Source organism: Dermacentor albipictus, chromosome 4, assembly GCF_038994185.2.
Source record: "Dermacentor albipictus isolate Rhodes 1998 colony chromosome 4, USDA_Dalb.pri_finalv2, whole genome shotgun sequence".
Lineage (NCBI taxonomy): Eukaryota > Metazoa > Arthropoda > Arachnida > Ixodida > Ixodidae > Dermacentor > Dermacentor albipictus.
The window spans coordinates 174,540,399-174,554,658 of NC_091824.1; the positions used below are offsets into that span (position 1 = coordinate 174,540,399).

Below are 14,260 nucleotides of genomic sequence, written 5' to 3' on the forward strand. Positions count from 1 at the left end.
CGATGTTGTTTACGTTACGCGTAGGCCTAGCGCGTCCATCGAGTTCGTAACTGGCGAGTGAACGAACTCACCTGAGAAATCTGCCGAAGGAAATGAATTTTCAGGTCCGTTTGGTGCTGCAGTGATTTAAAATATGGCACTCTTGACTTCGTGTGACCTGTGATGTGGCGAATGAACCGTGTGGAAGTTGGGTTGGTCAACCGCGGCGTGTTTCGTGTGGTGTCGGTTGACTCAAGTTTAACGGGCAAGCTCTGCGCTATTTCCAGTGGTAAAGATAACTTCCGAAAGCGAAATATACTAGTAGCCGAACTATTGGAAGTACTTACATAATCAGCCGTGCCGCCTGTTTCAGCTGACACTGCGCTCTTCTATTCGGCATGTGAATCCAGTTCAGTACAAGTTCACTGTACTGTACACATTTACTCACTTCTATCTAGTGCGTCCGTCTTTTGGGCTAGTTGGGCATAAATCGCTCGTGTAGCAATCAAGAACACTGACGCACTGAAGCATACGTGACAACGCAGTCATGTTTGAGTCAGTGTGTCGTTATAGTTGAGCACTGCAAAAAGAAATTGTCTGTTTGCAACGTGTGCCCTGTGTGCAGTGCATAGCAGGACCTGCATCATGCAAGACCTATGCATGTAGCAGCGTATACCACGATTGCTTCGATGCCCGCTTCAGAAGCACCAAGTACTGAGTCAGTGAAACTGTAATTGATTTTTTATCTCACTTTTTGCTTATGGAAAGTGTAGATGGTGTGAGTGCATTGTGGGGAAGGTGAAAAGGTGTCATAAGTGTTTTGTGCAGTCAGTATGCTTAAACTGCTGGAATGCCTTCAGGCTCTACTAAAGTGTTTCTTCCTGCGATACTATAAATTGTAGTCAGGATAAAGATGTACTCAAAACCAAGTTACTAATGCATCTGCGCAGAATGTGTTTGATTAACAAGTTAACGCTTCCACAACAACAATATGCCGATGCACAGCATATGTGCTTACAATAAATACATTCCGTAAAGGTGAACGACTGCGCCTACAATATCAAACTTTGTAGTAGCACCGTAAAAAGTGCTGCCATGCGTATCAGCCACAACGAAACTGCTGCACGTCCAACCTTCCTTGGAGGCACTTCTATAAAGACTGGGCCCTTCTCATTCTGGGTGTAGCATTTAGCTGTTCTCTTAACTTTTCCGCATATGTCACCAGCACTGTATGTAAGCACCGGCCCTTTCTTGGGTTTGTGTCCCGTGTCTCCCTTCCCTGATGACCTAAGGTTTTCCGAGCACTCTACACTTCTATCATTCTGTCACGACTTGAGTACTGCTCATCAGTATAGTTCCCGTACCAAACTCGCGACGCTAACAAACTTAAGCTTGTTCAGCGCCGGACAATACGCACCCTTTACGTCTTTTCGGTTGTCACAAGCTCATGCCAGCCTTTTCACCTACGTGCACGTTGAGCACGTAGGTGAAGTTCGTCGACTTCTTGTTCCTTGAGGCTCGCCTCGATGCCAACGGCGCAAGTCAGAGAGTGGCGAGCCCATTCATTCACCGAACGCGAGACCGTTTCTCGGGTGAAGGATAACTTTAAGATCATCTGGCTTTAAGGTACAGTTTGGTTCGAATGCTGCGTCTCTTGGCGGCGGGCTGCTGGGTCAGACTTAGCGTCGGCGCGACGTCCCCGCCGGCCGCGAGCGGTGAGCCATGATGCATCCGCCGGGTCTTCTGGATATCCTTCTGTTGCTGGATCGTCGCCGTTGGTAGCTTCCACCTCAACGGTCCTGTTCAATGGGTGTTCGCGGTGTTGGACAAGGTCGGCAGTCCCTGGACGCCGATCCTGACTACGGTGAGGCTTAGCTTGAGCACGGTGGATCACAGACGCCGCAAGCGTCCCTGCTGCATCGGTGGTGATCTTGACGTCGCCTTGAAAGGTCGCAGGAAGCGTCCGTTGTCGTGATCGGAATAGGGCGAGGAAGAGCGCGTGAGACGGTGTAGCGTATGCCGTTGACGCAAGAGCCCCAGACCTCACGTCCGCAGACGGTGGCAGCTCCGATTGGAATCCTGCTTATAGACATTTTATAGATTTCAGTCTACAAAAATAGAACTGCTGTATACAGAACTATTTTTGTAGATTGAAGTCTATAGGATGTCTGTAGACAAATGTCTATACATATTCTATAAGCGTTTTCTTATAGAAACTTTATAGATTTCAGTCTACAAAAGTAGAACTGCTCTATTAGAACTGATCTATTTCTGTAGAACTGCTCTATTTCTGCAGAATAAAGTATATAAAATGTCTGTAAGACTAAGTCATTAGATTATCTATAGACATTCTATAGACTTAGTCTACAAAAGTATAACTGTAGAGCCCTATATAATTTTGTCTATACACTTTCTGCAGACATCTGTCTAGAAAAGTGAATTTTCATTAATATATATACAGTCTAGAGTGTATATAGACTCAGGCATATTGTAGGCAAGTCTATAAAAGCGTAAGGCCATAAGCCTACAGACTGTCTATAAACTAGTCCAAACAAATTTCTACAGACAGTCTATAGACGTTTCATAGACTTCAGTCTACAAAAGTAGAACTGTGTAAGCCTATACACGTTTGTTTATAGACATTCTGCAGACGTTTGTCTGCAAACGGGAGTTTTCATTAATCTATAGACTGTCTATAGACCCAGACTTTTTATAGACTAGTATATAAAAAGTGTAAGGTCATAAGTCTACAGGCTGTCTATAGACAGTCTATGGACTTCATAGACAAATGTTTCTAGACTGTCTATAGATTTTCTTTAAAAATTTGTAAGGGATGTCCATATCGTCACGACAATTTTTGACTGTACCAAGCAAAAACATCTTACTGTCTTAAGCTTGTCGCATCCTAGAGGCTCAGTGGGTACAGATGACCAGCTTTTCTGCGTTTCCCGCGATTTCTGAAGGTTTACTTACGAGATAATTAGGGTGTGCCAGGCTAGGGGAAAAGACATAACATTTCATCAAAAGATTGTTGATCCGCACTACGGCCCTACCAAATAGGGAAAACTCCGAAGAATCCTCGAGGTCGGGTAAATTGGCCCTGACAAGACTGACTGCGCGCCTTCCACCATCACCATCACTTTCTTTTCGTACGCTTCGACAAAGCGGGTCGCGCTCCAGCAAGTGCTATGGGAAGAATGACTGCGTAAGGTGCGAAGTGTACAGACGATTTTTGCTGTTTTTATTAACCGGCTAAACAATGAAGGCAGATCGCCCGCAACGGAACGTCACAAAAACAACACTCGGAAGTTAAGGGCCAAGGCGCTCAGCTACAAAAAAAAAAAAAAAGGCGCTCATCGTGCACGTCTCAGCCGTATCTCATCCGTTGGAGCCGCGCGTGAACACCGCCGCAAGATTTCCCGCGCAGCCTCCCGCCGCGTTGAACGCCATCGCCGCGGACACCACCAGGACTGCGCAGAGGGCACCCAGGGAGACGGCGTAGTCGCCGGCGGGCGTGAGCAACGTGGCTGCCGACGCGGCCAAGTGGGCGGCCGGGGCGAAGGCGAGCACCGACCATCGGCGCGTGTCGAGCGCGTGGAAGGAGACCAGCGCCCAGAAGACGTGCAGGACACTGGAAGACCGCCCCGCGAATGAAATCTCGCACCGGACTACGTGGCCTTTTGTGGTTGAGACGCAGCTCAGGCCGCTGTAGATGTTCGTTCTTATTTTCTAGTGCAACCGCAAGGCTCATCATGTAAATGTAAGCCTGCTGCAAGATAGCTGACATAGTGTTTTCATTTAAGTTAATCATGGTGTGAAGAACGGCAGCGGGCGAAATTTTAGACTATGAAGTAATTCTTGAGGGAAAGCAAATTATCTGGGTCGTGAATAGTTGTCGCTAATAGCTGAACACTTATGGAATAGCAATGTCGTACACGATACCGTGAATAAATTTAGGCATCGCACAGGCCAAACGTGTGCCCGCTCGTGCACCTGTGAGTGCGGGCGAGTTCTTTGAGAGGGCGCCTAGAGTGAACTCTTGGCTTAGAGAAGGCTTTCAGGTTGGCCTATAGTTGGTACCGCTCTTAGATGACAGGCAGGAGTGACAAATAATACATCAAGTGCCTTTTGATCAATTGCATTTCATTTAGTCGCTTCATCAGCCATGTGTGTATGCGCCAAGGAAAATGATGATGGTGAGTTTGGTGTTTTGTGGCGCAAGGGCCAAGCACGGCCAAAGAGCGCCAGCCAGGGCAAATGACAGAAGAAAAAGTCACACACCCGCACAAGCACACCAAGAACATCATGCCTCTGCTTCGAGGAAATACATTTACTTTTGGTGCACAACAGTCGATAGACTCACTGAGATACTCCTAAGCGCTTCGCGCAGACCACATGCGTTTTTTTTTTCAAGTAGTAACAGCTGTCGCAGAGAAATGTGACGCAGAGAAATGTGACGATTGTAAAGGTCAGCACTCTCTGGTAGGCTATATAGAACTGACGCCGTATTTACATAAAGTAGCGCCGCATCCCGAAGAAAGTCATGATACGGGTTTTCCTTGGCCTTCTCGGTGCCTTGCAAACTCAACCAACTCGCTGTTGTGAGTGGTGTGAGCCCAAATATATGCACGCCAGATTATTAGTCGCTGTCGTACACGAGGTACCATCTTCCTGTGGAAAGTCGCACGTTGCATAAGCTCGACGATCAATAAATAAAAAGTTCGTGAGCATAAACTTTAAATAAAAAAATTTTTACAACTGAAACCAAATTCAAACAAACATCAGAAAAAAAAAAAAGCTGCATTTGCCTATGGAGCTGTCACACTTGTTGGTCTTTGCTTCAGTTTCAGAATAATAATTACAAGGAGAATGAACATAATGAACATGTTGTTTTAAGCTAATAATTTAAAATCTTATATATATATATATCAGTGAGCCTGTTCAGTATGTCTGTTCTGTGTGAGAGAGAGGTTGGTTTCCTTGGAGTGGTGGTAAGATTTTTGGCGTGTGCGGGGTCTGTTGTTTTCTGTCTTTTTCGTGGACGCCTATAGCAGTACTAATGTTATCTCATCTTTCTCTCCTCTGTGAAATTTGCGTGCGCTTAACGTGCCTCGTCCAAAATTCACACTTGGGGCGCGATTGGAGACCTTTGTTCGATACGAGTTTTGTTCGGTTGCTGCAACGTCACAAAGTGGCAGTACGCAAAATTTGTGAGAACGGGGCGGAGAGAGCAGCCAATCGGCAAGCGGTGAACTCCTCGGAAGTTTACTGCCCTCGTTTGTCGTCTGCTTGCACACAGTATACTACAAAACGAAATATTTCTCGTCTTCCAATGAATGAAATCTTTATCTAAAAAATCTATTTTTTTCTTCTCAAGCTTAAACACAATTTCAAATAGTAGTACATATGACTACTACCGTTTATAACTATTAGTTTCTCTGCGCCGTCCCTAGGTGGGGTCGCGCACAGCGAGAAGAAAAAAGAAAAGACGGGAACAGTGGTGCACTTTTCAAGAGGCAGCAACAACATTCCAGTGTCTCGCTGGCACTGATGATAGGGTCGATTTCGCTGTACAACCAGCGCAGTATTTGTTTCGAGAAACGAAAGCGACGCCAGAATTCGCTTTCTACCATTTCATCAAATGCGTTTCGCACCGCCGCCCGCTCTCCTTCCTCCTCGAGCAACGCCAGCGCAACAAGTAAGTTCTCAAAGCAAGCGCTATTTTCTCGAATTAAACTATGGATTGGATCCGAACGTGCCATTGTGCAGCCGCCGCCGGTTGGATCCAATCCAATCCACAAGACGCGCCATGCGAAGCCGGTCTCGTAACGAGCGTATGATCACTCCAAACTTCCCAACTCCCGTCGGGTTCGGCGCCTAGCAGACAACGTGCACGGTTGCACGATGATTGACAGGAGCGTGTCGTCATTTTGACGTCGCCAAAAACGTGGCCGCGCCCCGCGGCTGGCGACGTCGGCGCGGAGTAGGCCAATCGCGCGCGCCGAACAACGATCTCTGATCGCACCCTATAGGTATGTACTAGCTGCTGTCTTGCTGAGCAGACAACATGGGCCGTCGGGTATGTGGCTGAGTACACAGCTGGCTGCTCTAGTAGACAACGTGAGTCGCCGAGTATGTGCCCGAACAGACAACTTTGGCACTGCGTGCGTGATAATGGTGAACGCCCATTCCTAGCTAATCTCCCAGAATGGATGTGCCAAGGTGACACAAGGGTTGTGCAACCTCTAATGTGTTCAAGCGACAGCACCCCGTCCAGAGCATGTATACACCTCCGCGTCGAGCGTGGCCGCTTAGTGGTGAGCCACTGCGAAGAAGCCATGGGATACTATAAGGATACTACCGAGTTTCAACTGCGATTACAACTACTACCATGTGTCATAGTATCATTTGACACTGTGGTTGGCCGCGAGAGCGTCACTTCGTGGGTCTGCGGGGGCAGTATGGTGAGTCGCTAGAGTCCTTTTATCACAATCGCATCAACGTCGGCATGGGCTCTGCCGGAATTATTCGGGTAGTTGGTACAACTTACAAAGGAGGGTCAAGGAAGAGGGATAACTGCAGTTGTGGCTTGGCGCCCCGCGTTCTGCCATATAGTACCACGAATCGCGGCCCTAGCAATCGGCTCAGCAAGAGGGCCAGCCAATTAAGTGCTATGCTTTAAAATTAAATATGGGTTTTAAGTGCCAAAAACACGATCTGATTATGAGGCGCACCGTAGTGGGGGATCCCAGAAATTTGGACCACCTGGTTCTTTAACGTGTACGTAAATCTAAATACACGGGTGTTTTCGCATTTCGCCCCCATCAAAATGCACCGGGATTCGATCTCGCGACCTCGTGCGTAGCAGCCCAGTACCATAGCCACTAAGCAACCACGGCGGTTTAAATCTCCTGCTTGTGGGTGGTGTATGAGTTTGTAACTGGCCTTTAGTTTCAGATCTGCAGCCCGGGAGTTTATACTGTCGCCTTAACACCACGCAGTCAATTACATCATTTTGTTCAAACCTTGCGCTGTCAACTTTAACGACAGAATCGTGCTAAGAGAGACACGAAAAATTGTTTTGCTTTTTCCTTTGTATATTATGTATTACGTAAATATGTTGTTTCAGTTTGCGAGATGGTTGTTTTATGAAGCCTCTACTTCGATTATTGTGATGTCTTCGCACCGTTAGTCTTCATCGTCTATCGGATACGAGCGCCATCTAATTTACTGCGAGTAAGCTAATTACATTAAGAGTGAGTTTGTCACGTAATTTTAATGCGTTACTAAATGGCAACAGTTGTGTATAATTCTTGGTAATCAGGTAATCGCCATATGATCAAATAACGTGATTAAATTGCTTTAGACACTCTAATGATGCGTTTGTGGGAAGACTGTAAACAGTAGCCCAGCGGCAACTAGAACTCACATTTGGTTCAGTAAGGTTCGTACACGACGCCACAAGAACATTGCAAATCATTTCTGTTGCAAGCAATATATTCGTGCATTACGTATCGTTCAAAGGCTAGTTAAGCCCTTATTCATTTATACAATAACGTTCGTGATTTCTGCGCGAGATCCCTTGCCTTCCTTCCATTTTTAGAAAAAAACACCTGTGTTTCAGTTCCTGTTTCCCGATGAAATCCGTGGGACGGCAGGAAGTCGGCTGTCTGTACGTTCTGCATTGTTACCTTCATGTCTCCTTCCCACTATAGTGGCCGATATTCAGGATACTGGTGGTCTACTTGCTATGGTCCTAGCAGCTCGCCATGAAAACGCGAAGCACAGCAGAATATGATTATGTCGTCGCAACGGCCACACCAAAGTGAGGATAAAAAAAAAATAGCGTGACGTCACACAAAGAAAAAAAGTCGCAGTAGCGCCCGAAAGGCGAAGCACTGATTGCGATAGCAAATTATTGATAGCTATACGAAGTAAGGAGTAAGGATAGTAGTGTTATCAGCCGTGTAAACTTGTAACCAGTACCAGAACCAGAACGTAGAAAGAAACACACACACAGAGACAGCGCTGTCCCTGTGTGTCTGTTTCTTTTTACGTCCTCGTTCAGTCGCGCTTACACATTCTATCATGAATTCAAACCAACTAGCCCGACAACGTGTTCTAACTAAATTAATAAGCACGGTGTCACGCGCGCACAGGTAAACATGAACACATCTCACTCGATAAGCGCGAAAACTCGCTGTCAAAATGCTGGAATAAGGAATCGCGGCAAGCGGCAGCGATCGAATTGATCTTCGTGCATCTCTCGCTTTAACGCGAATGAAACGTCGAAATCACAGCGCATACGAAGCTACCTGCACTACGCGCACTCCGCAAACATCGCAGATCGCTTTGAATACGAGGCCCGCTCTGGCGCGCACTTTGCCCACATCGCAGATCGCTATCAAGATACGGCACCCACACGGCCGCGCCGTATGCAGCAGCCGCCGAACAACGCCCTTTCCCTCCCTCGCCTCACCTCCGCGACAACAGAGGGTGCGCTTCCGGTCCGGCCCGCCTTCCTCGCTCGCACACGCGAGATTAAAGGAGTACTGACACACAAAAAAATCCAGGTGGTTTTTTCTGCTTTAATAAGTAGTTAATGACTCAGTAATCACGGCACGAAACCTCATTTACTTCAGAGCGCGACAGGTAATTATTTGCAGTCTTTTTTGTAGCGACCAGTCGAAGTTTCGGTTCCAGAGATCAACGAGACGGGACAAACGGGAACGTAAACAAAGTGGCCACGTGTTCGCAAAAAGCCATGACGTATGCTCTGACGCACAGCCAGCGTGCGCGACCAACTTGCTGAATATTGTCGTGCGACTGCCGCATCGGTCGGACAACCGCAGCCAATGACAGCGCCGGTAGCGTGAACGTCATGGCCACGTGGTAGACCCGGCGGGGCGGGGCCGGCGAGCGGGCGCCTCGCCGCTCCGATCACGTCTGTGTTTTAACGCGATAGCGTTATGGAGCTCGTGTCGCAGAAAAGCCGGTGTCGTCGGCGTCGGTGTCGGCGTCCGCGGCATTGGCCGTGAGCGAATAATCACGGCAGGCACTTCATAAATAAAAAGCAACTTCCAAGATGGGCTGGGTGGGAATCGAACCAGAGTCTCCGGAGTGTGAGACGGAGACGCTACCACTCAGCCACGAGTTCGATGCTTGAATGCGGTACAAACGCGCGTCTAGTGAAAGCGGTGTTGCCTTAAAAACGTGCCGTAGAAAGTTATACTGCGGTGTATATCGGTAATTATGAGCCTGTAACTTACAGAAGTCGCATTTACACGATAGCGAAGTACGTTTCCGCTACATTTCTTCTGCGCTTACCGCACACGCAGAGCCATCTTGCGGCAAACACAGAAGACCCCCTTCTCTCAATGTACGGCGCTGCCCCGACAGGTGGCGCGCCATACGCGCATTGGGGCTGTGCGCGGTCCAGTTCTCTCTCCCCCGACTCCCTCTCCCCTGACGACGCTTCGCCGTGCTCCCACGCGGGTTGCAGAATCAAGCGCCGTTCCTTTCTTTAGATTACTATCTATCTATCTCTCTGCCCGTGCCGATCACGACGTTTGGCTGGCGTCGATCGTTTCCCCCTCCGAGACACCGAGTTCTTTGGTTCGTTCCGTTTGCTCAGGCGCACGTTTCGCTGCCGCGCCGAACGCTGCGTTGCTCGACACTCTCCGTGTGATAGGTGGGCGCAAAGTCCGATGCGGGGCACCTCGTAAAGGCCGATCCACACGACGGACCAAGTCCGCGGGCCGCTCGGTCACGTGATGCGACGTCATGGCCCGCCGTGGTCCGGTCCGGCGCAGAGCACATCCACACGGCGGACCGCAATAGCAGACGGCAGAGCAGACCAACCAGCTACACTCTCGGCCAGAGTGTTATCGTTGTTATCATTCCGGCTCGAGTCCCACAAAGCCGGGATCTGCTCAACGAGGTATACAAAATGAAAAAAACCTTCTCCTCACTCCAAGAGGACACGGTGTTTAAAAAATATATCTGCTGCACGCACGTGTAGGCGGAACGGCGGACACGAAACGACTGGTTTGACTGGCTTTTGCTGAGCCGAAAACTAGATTGGATTTGGCTGAAGACACTGTTGCCGGACAACATTCGTTGGCTACGCCAAAATCGCTGCGGTTTGCATGTGGTCCGCCGCCAAAACGGAGCGGGGAAAGCCTCGGCGATTTGTTGGACCGCGAGGGCCGCGGTCTTGCGCGGGCCAACGGCGGTACGCACGAACTGGTGACGTCCTATCACGTGATGCGCGGACCGCGGTCCAAAAGAGCAATTTGGTCCGTCGTGTGGATCGGCCTTAAGTGATCCCTGCGCCGTAGCGCATTGTCTTACACCCCTTGGCGGGTCGATGGGAACGCTGTCGCGTTCCACTCTTGAAGGCGAAGCTTAAGCGTCCTCCAATTTTTTTTTTCTCTCCCTGGTCGAAACGCGGGCCTCTTTCGCCACTGACGGCAGCGCATAATAGGCTACAATTTGTTTCTGACACGAAATAACTTCTAGAATAAAGTGGCCTCGAAAGAGTGCGAGTTATAAAACGTTGTGCGAAATAGTAAATCGTTGGCGTGATTTCTACTCGGACGCGGTAAGCGCAGACGCGCCAGCAATCATTTGTGTACGAAGCGGCTCGCCTGACTGGCCTGTTTACTCATCGCTACTAACGGCACCGGGAAAACTAACCGTATTTTCATTAAAGAGAAACATAAATGTTCAGGCATTGATTGTGCTGACGAATTTAGGCGCTTTATTACGAGCTGCGGACGAAGGACCCTGGGCCCCGGATAGACGGCCGGCTAGCTAGGCCTACATCGTCTCCCAGCGATCGTAAGCTCGCTTGGCATGCTCGTTCACTTCTGTCGGCGCCAATTAAATCAAATGTGCTGCAATGTAAGCGTAACATAACTGTGTACACATTGTGCCGACTAACATAGGCGCTTCGTTATACGAGCTGCAAGCGATCGTGTCACAAGCGCAACCGGTGTCGGATTGGATGGCCCAACGAGCTATGCCTGCCGGCTCTTGGCCATCGGTGGCTGTCAACGGATCCGATACAGCTAACGCGGCCTTGCGGAAACACGTCTACAGTGCTCGCACAGACGTGTTTATAGTGTCATCGTTTGTTTCAAACAAGATAGCTGTGCAAATACGGTTGCTTTCACTTTCTGTTGGAAGTTAGGCAGCATTCCGAACTTCCACGCAGGGACGCCGGTTCTGGGCCGTCGTTCGCTCATTCGTACCATGTGTTCCGAATCGCCGCATGCGGCAAGTCGCACGCGACGCGCCGTACTACAGATCGCATGGAAAATCGCGCCATGTGTCTCGCGCTTTAGACGTGGCCGATCACTTAGCAACTCAGATATCGCGGCCGGCGATGGCGAGGACGAACCTCAACAAAACCCTCGCATCGGCCACAATCAATGGTAGGACACAAAAAATTGGCGTTGAACGTTGTGGCAGCGCAGTCAAGCTGATAGTGTGGGAAATATCCCGATGGACACGACAAAAACTGCAGTTGCAGCGACACGGAGAGCGTCCCACTACAAGTACAACAGCTAGAACAAGCAACAACAGAGGAGAAGAGCACATGTAAGCCGCATGGCAGCCAACGAAAATTCGTGATGTAGCCACATGACGTAGCGTTTTCTTGGCTATTTACAATCCCGGTTGATGTCAATGTCGCGAGGTGCTCTGTTTTGCGGTTCGCTGCACGCACGTACTTTAAAATTGATTTTAAATATGTTCTAAGCGATATTCGCCACTGATATTTTATAGACGATGTGTGAGTGACCAACTAAACCGATCTCACCAGTTATCTCGACTTTAAATTTTTGTGTCAGTACTCCTTTAACCCACGTTCACCAACTCACCCTCAGACACGTTCCCTTGCACATGGAGCATACAGCGTGCGGCGGCGATTTTATCGCCCTTGGACTTTATATACAACGTCACGGCGACGGCGACGGCGCCGCAGGAATGCGTCTGGAGTGTCGATATAATTGCTATCGCAATGAAAAAAAAAGTTGCGTCACGCAGCGTTGTATAGTGTGCATGCAAAGTACGTTCTTGTAACCTCGTGTTAGCGCGCTGATGGCATTATTCATGAGAAATTAATCCCTGGCCAGAAAATGGTCGTGCGGTGAGCGTTTTTCTTACCTCGTGCGACGAATGGTAAATTCGTAAAAACGCTGCCGGGTGTTGTCGCATACCTGAAGGTAGCTGCGGTGATTGCCGCCGCGTCCAACCGTCGCGGCGTACTTCCATGCAGTCCAGCCGTGCCGGGACCCAGGGCGTCGGCAAGCTGCCCGAGCAGCGAGAAGAGCGCGCTCATGGCTCCGAAGGCGAGGCCGGCCGCGTAGGCGAACGACAGGCGGGAGCGCATGCGCGATACCTCGTCGGCGCCCGTCAGTGCGACCGCGTTCAGCACGCGCTCGGCCTTGCGCAGCACGCGGAAGAAGAGCAGCCGGAAGCCCTCCTGCGGGCAACGGCGGCAGCGCTTCACGGAGGGGCGAAGCTCAAACGTTGACCGAAGGTCACCCACGCTTAGTTCAAACGCCACAGAAGAGAGAGGATAGAAAGGGGCAATGTTTTGATAGCAGATGCCAGCATATGTCAGAATAGCGTTGCAGATGAGAAGAACGACCTGCTTTTGTTCGGTCGTCCACACTATGCAATAGTAAAAGAAAGAGTATTAAGCGGTTTGACATTGCTTGTTATTGACACATCTTGTCGACATTTTGCATTAGGATTGCACGTGTTTGCTCACCCGGGTACTTGAAGTGTTTGAAATATTGGCTTGATTTGTCAGACTCTGGAACTACAAAGTGCACTCCCTCACGAGGTTGTGCTATCGAAGACGCAGTAGGTGGTTTCCCATTCTACTAATTATGGTGGTAGTGAGTTTATTCCAGCGACGTAATATACCTTTCTTTCCATTGTTTAGACTTACCCATTGGCTGTGCTCTTCTTGAGGTAAACAACTCTTTCCTGTACAAGCTCATTAAAGTAAAGAGAAGTGCAAATACATAATTGTTCTCTGTTTATAGCCTAAAGGAGGAGCTTTTGTGTTCGCAAGCCGATCTGGATATATAATACGATTTAGCCCGGGCACTTCGTCTGATGAGTACACGATTTGACAATTATAACACCTACGTATTTCTTGCCCTATAGTTATAATGCTGCGAACGACTCTTTCTGTGTGGCTTAACAACGAAAAATAATTATTGTTGTGGTTTAACGCATTGCAACTACACTGTGGGTGGATAGTGCACCGGTAGTTAGAATGGGTTTATCTTGTTCAGCGCCAAAGAAAATCTGCATGCTAGATGAATCAGAGCCAGCACTTGTCCAGTTCTCACTTCGTTATTACCCACTTTTTCTTGCGCTTTGAAAAATACCGTACGCCCCGATATCATAATTGAGGGATCCGGGATCGGGCACCTCTAGTACTTTTGCGTGCCACTAAAACCCAATGGCACGAATAAACTTTTGCATTATTCTCGCACCCAGACACTTGCGCAACGGCCACGGTTCGATCACAGAAGGTCGTAGCCACTGAATCACCGTGTCGGGTTAAGAAAAGACGGCAGGCGGGGGCGTGCCTGTGAGAGGACGGCGATGGCGACTCCCGGCGTGACGTAATGGCGCAGGGGCACAAGGGCGAGCCAGGTGAGCGAGGCGAGCAGCAGCGAGAGCAGCCAGAAGAAGGAGCCCGTCACGAACACGATCACGCGGCTCGGCTGTCCAGCCACGGTGAGCGCAAACATGGACAGTGCCGGCCCGAAGCCCAGTAGCGAGCAGCCGGTGAATTCCAGCAGGGTCATTGCGTCGGCCGAACTCGCTTGCTTGCTTGCTTCCTGCATCATGGCGCGAACCCACTAGGGGGGATTGGCCAAGAAGCCGACGGTTGTGGGGCGGAGGGAGAAAACTTGAGGGAAGGAGTATGTATGTGAGGGGTCAGTTGAAATTGTGCGATGCGTTTAACTAGACAAACTAATGTTAGAGACATTTTTTTTTATTAGAGGAAAACGTGCGCTTTCTTGTTGCGGTTGGTCTTCTTCTATACATCACTCCCGTTGACGCATACCTAGGCCATGAAACGTGCGACAGCATGGAACGGGAAAAAGTTGCTTGAATAAAAGCAAGGCGAAAAACCTGTTAGTATTGAAAATAATGTGCAGTTGAGCGATCCGACTTTCAAAACAACTAATGTTGAAAAAATAGAGCCTGAAAGAAGCAGTTATGCCAATCGTAGTAGATTGACGAC

The 14,260-nt window shown here is 49.1% G+C and overlaps 2 protein-coding genes and 1 long non-coding RNA gene across 3 annotated transcripts in view; 1 reads left to right on the forward strand and 2 right to left on the reverse strand.

Moving 5' to 3' along the window:
* LOC135913596 (uncharacterized) overlaps positions 1 to 363 on the reverse strand; it is a 48,835-nt gene extending 48,472 nt beyond the window's left edge. Inside the window, exon 1 of the mRNA XM_070537842.1 lies at positions 327 to 363. The gene's annotated coding sequence lies outside the window, so the exon portion shown is untranslated. The remainder of the gene's footprint in view (positions 1 to 326) is intronic.
* Positions 1 to 8,449, forward strand: part of LOC135913600 (uncharacterized) — a 41,956-nt gene extending 33,507 nt beyond the window's left edge. Inside the window, exon 5 of the long non-coding RNA XR_011514170.1 lies at positions 8,377 to 8,449. This is a non-coding gene — a long non-coding RNA (uncharacterized lncRNA). The remainder of the gene's footprint in view (positions 1 to 8,376) is intronic.
* Positions 3,200 to 13,863, reverse strand: LOC135913598 (gamma-secretase subunit Aph-1-like). Its single transcript, XM_065446113.2, has 3 exons — positions 13,596 to 13,863; positions 12,204 to 12,469; positions 3,200 to 3,610 (listed from the first exon to the last, which is right to left on the reverse strand). Exons 1-3 carry the CDS (start codon positions 13,857 to 13,859, stop codon positions 3,358 to 3,360), a joined length of 783 nt encoding a protein of 260 aa, XP_065302185.2. The 5' UTR covers positions 13,860 to 13,863; the 3' UTR covers positions 3,200 to 3,357.
* Between the last annotated feature and the right edge of the window lie 397 nt (positions 13,864 to 14,260).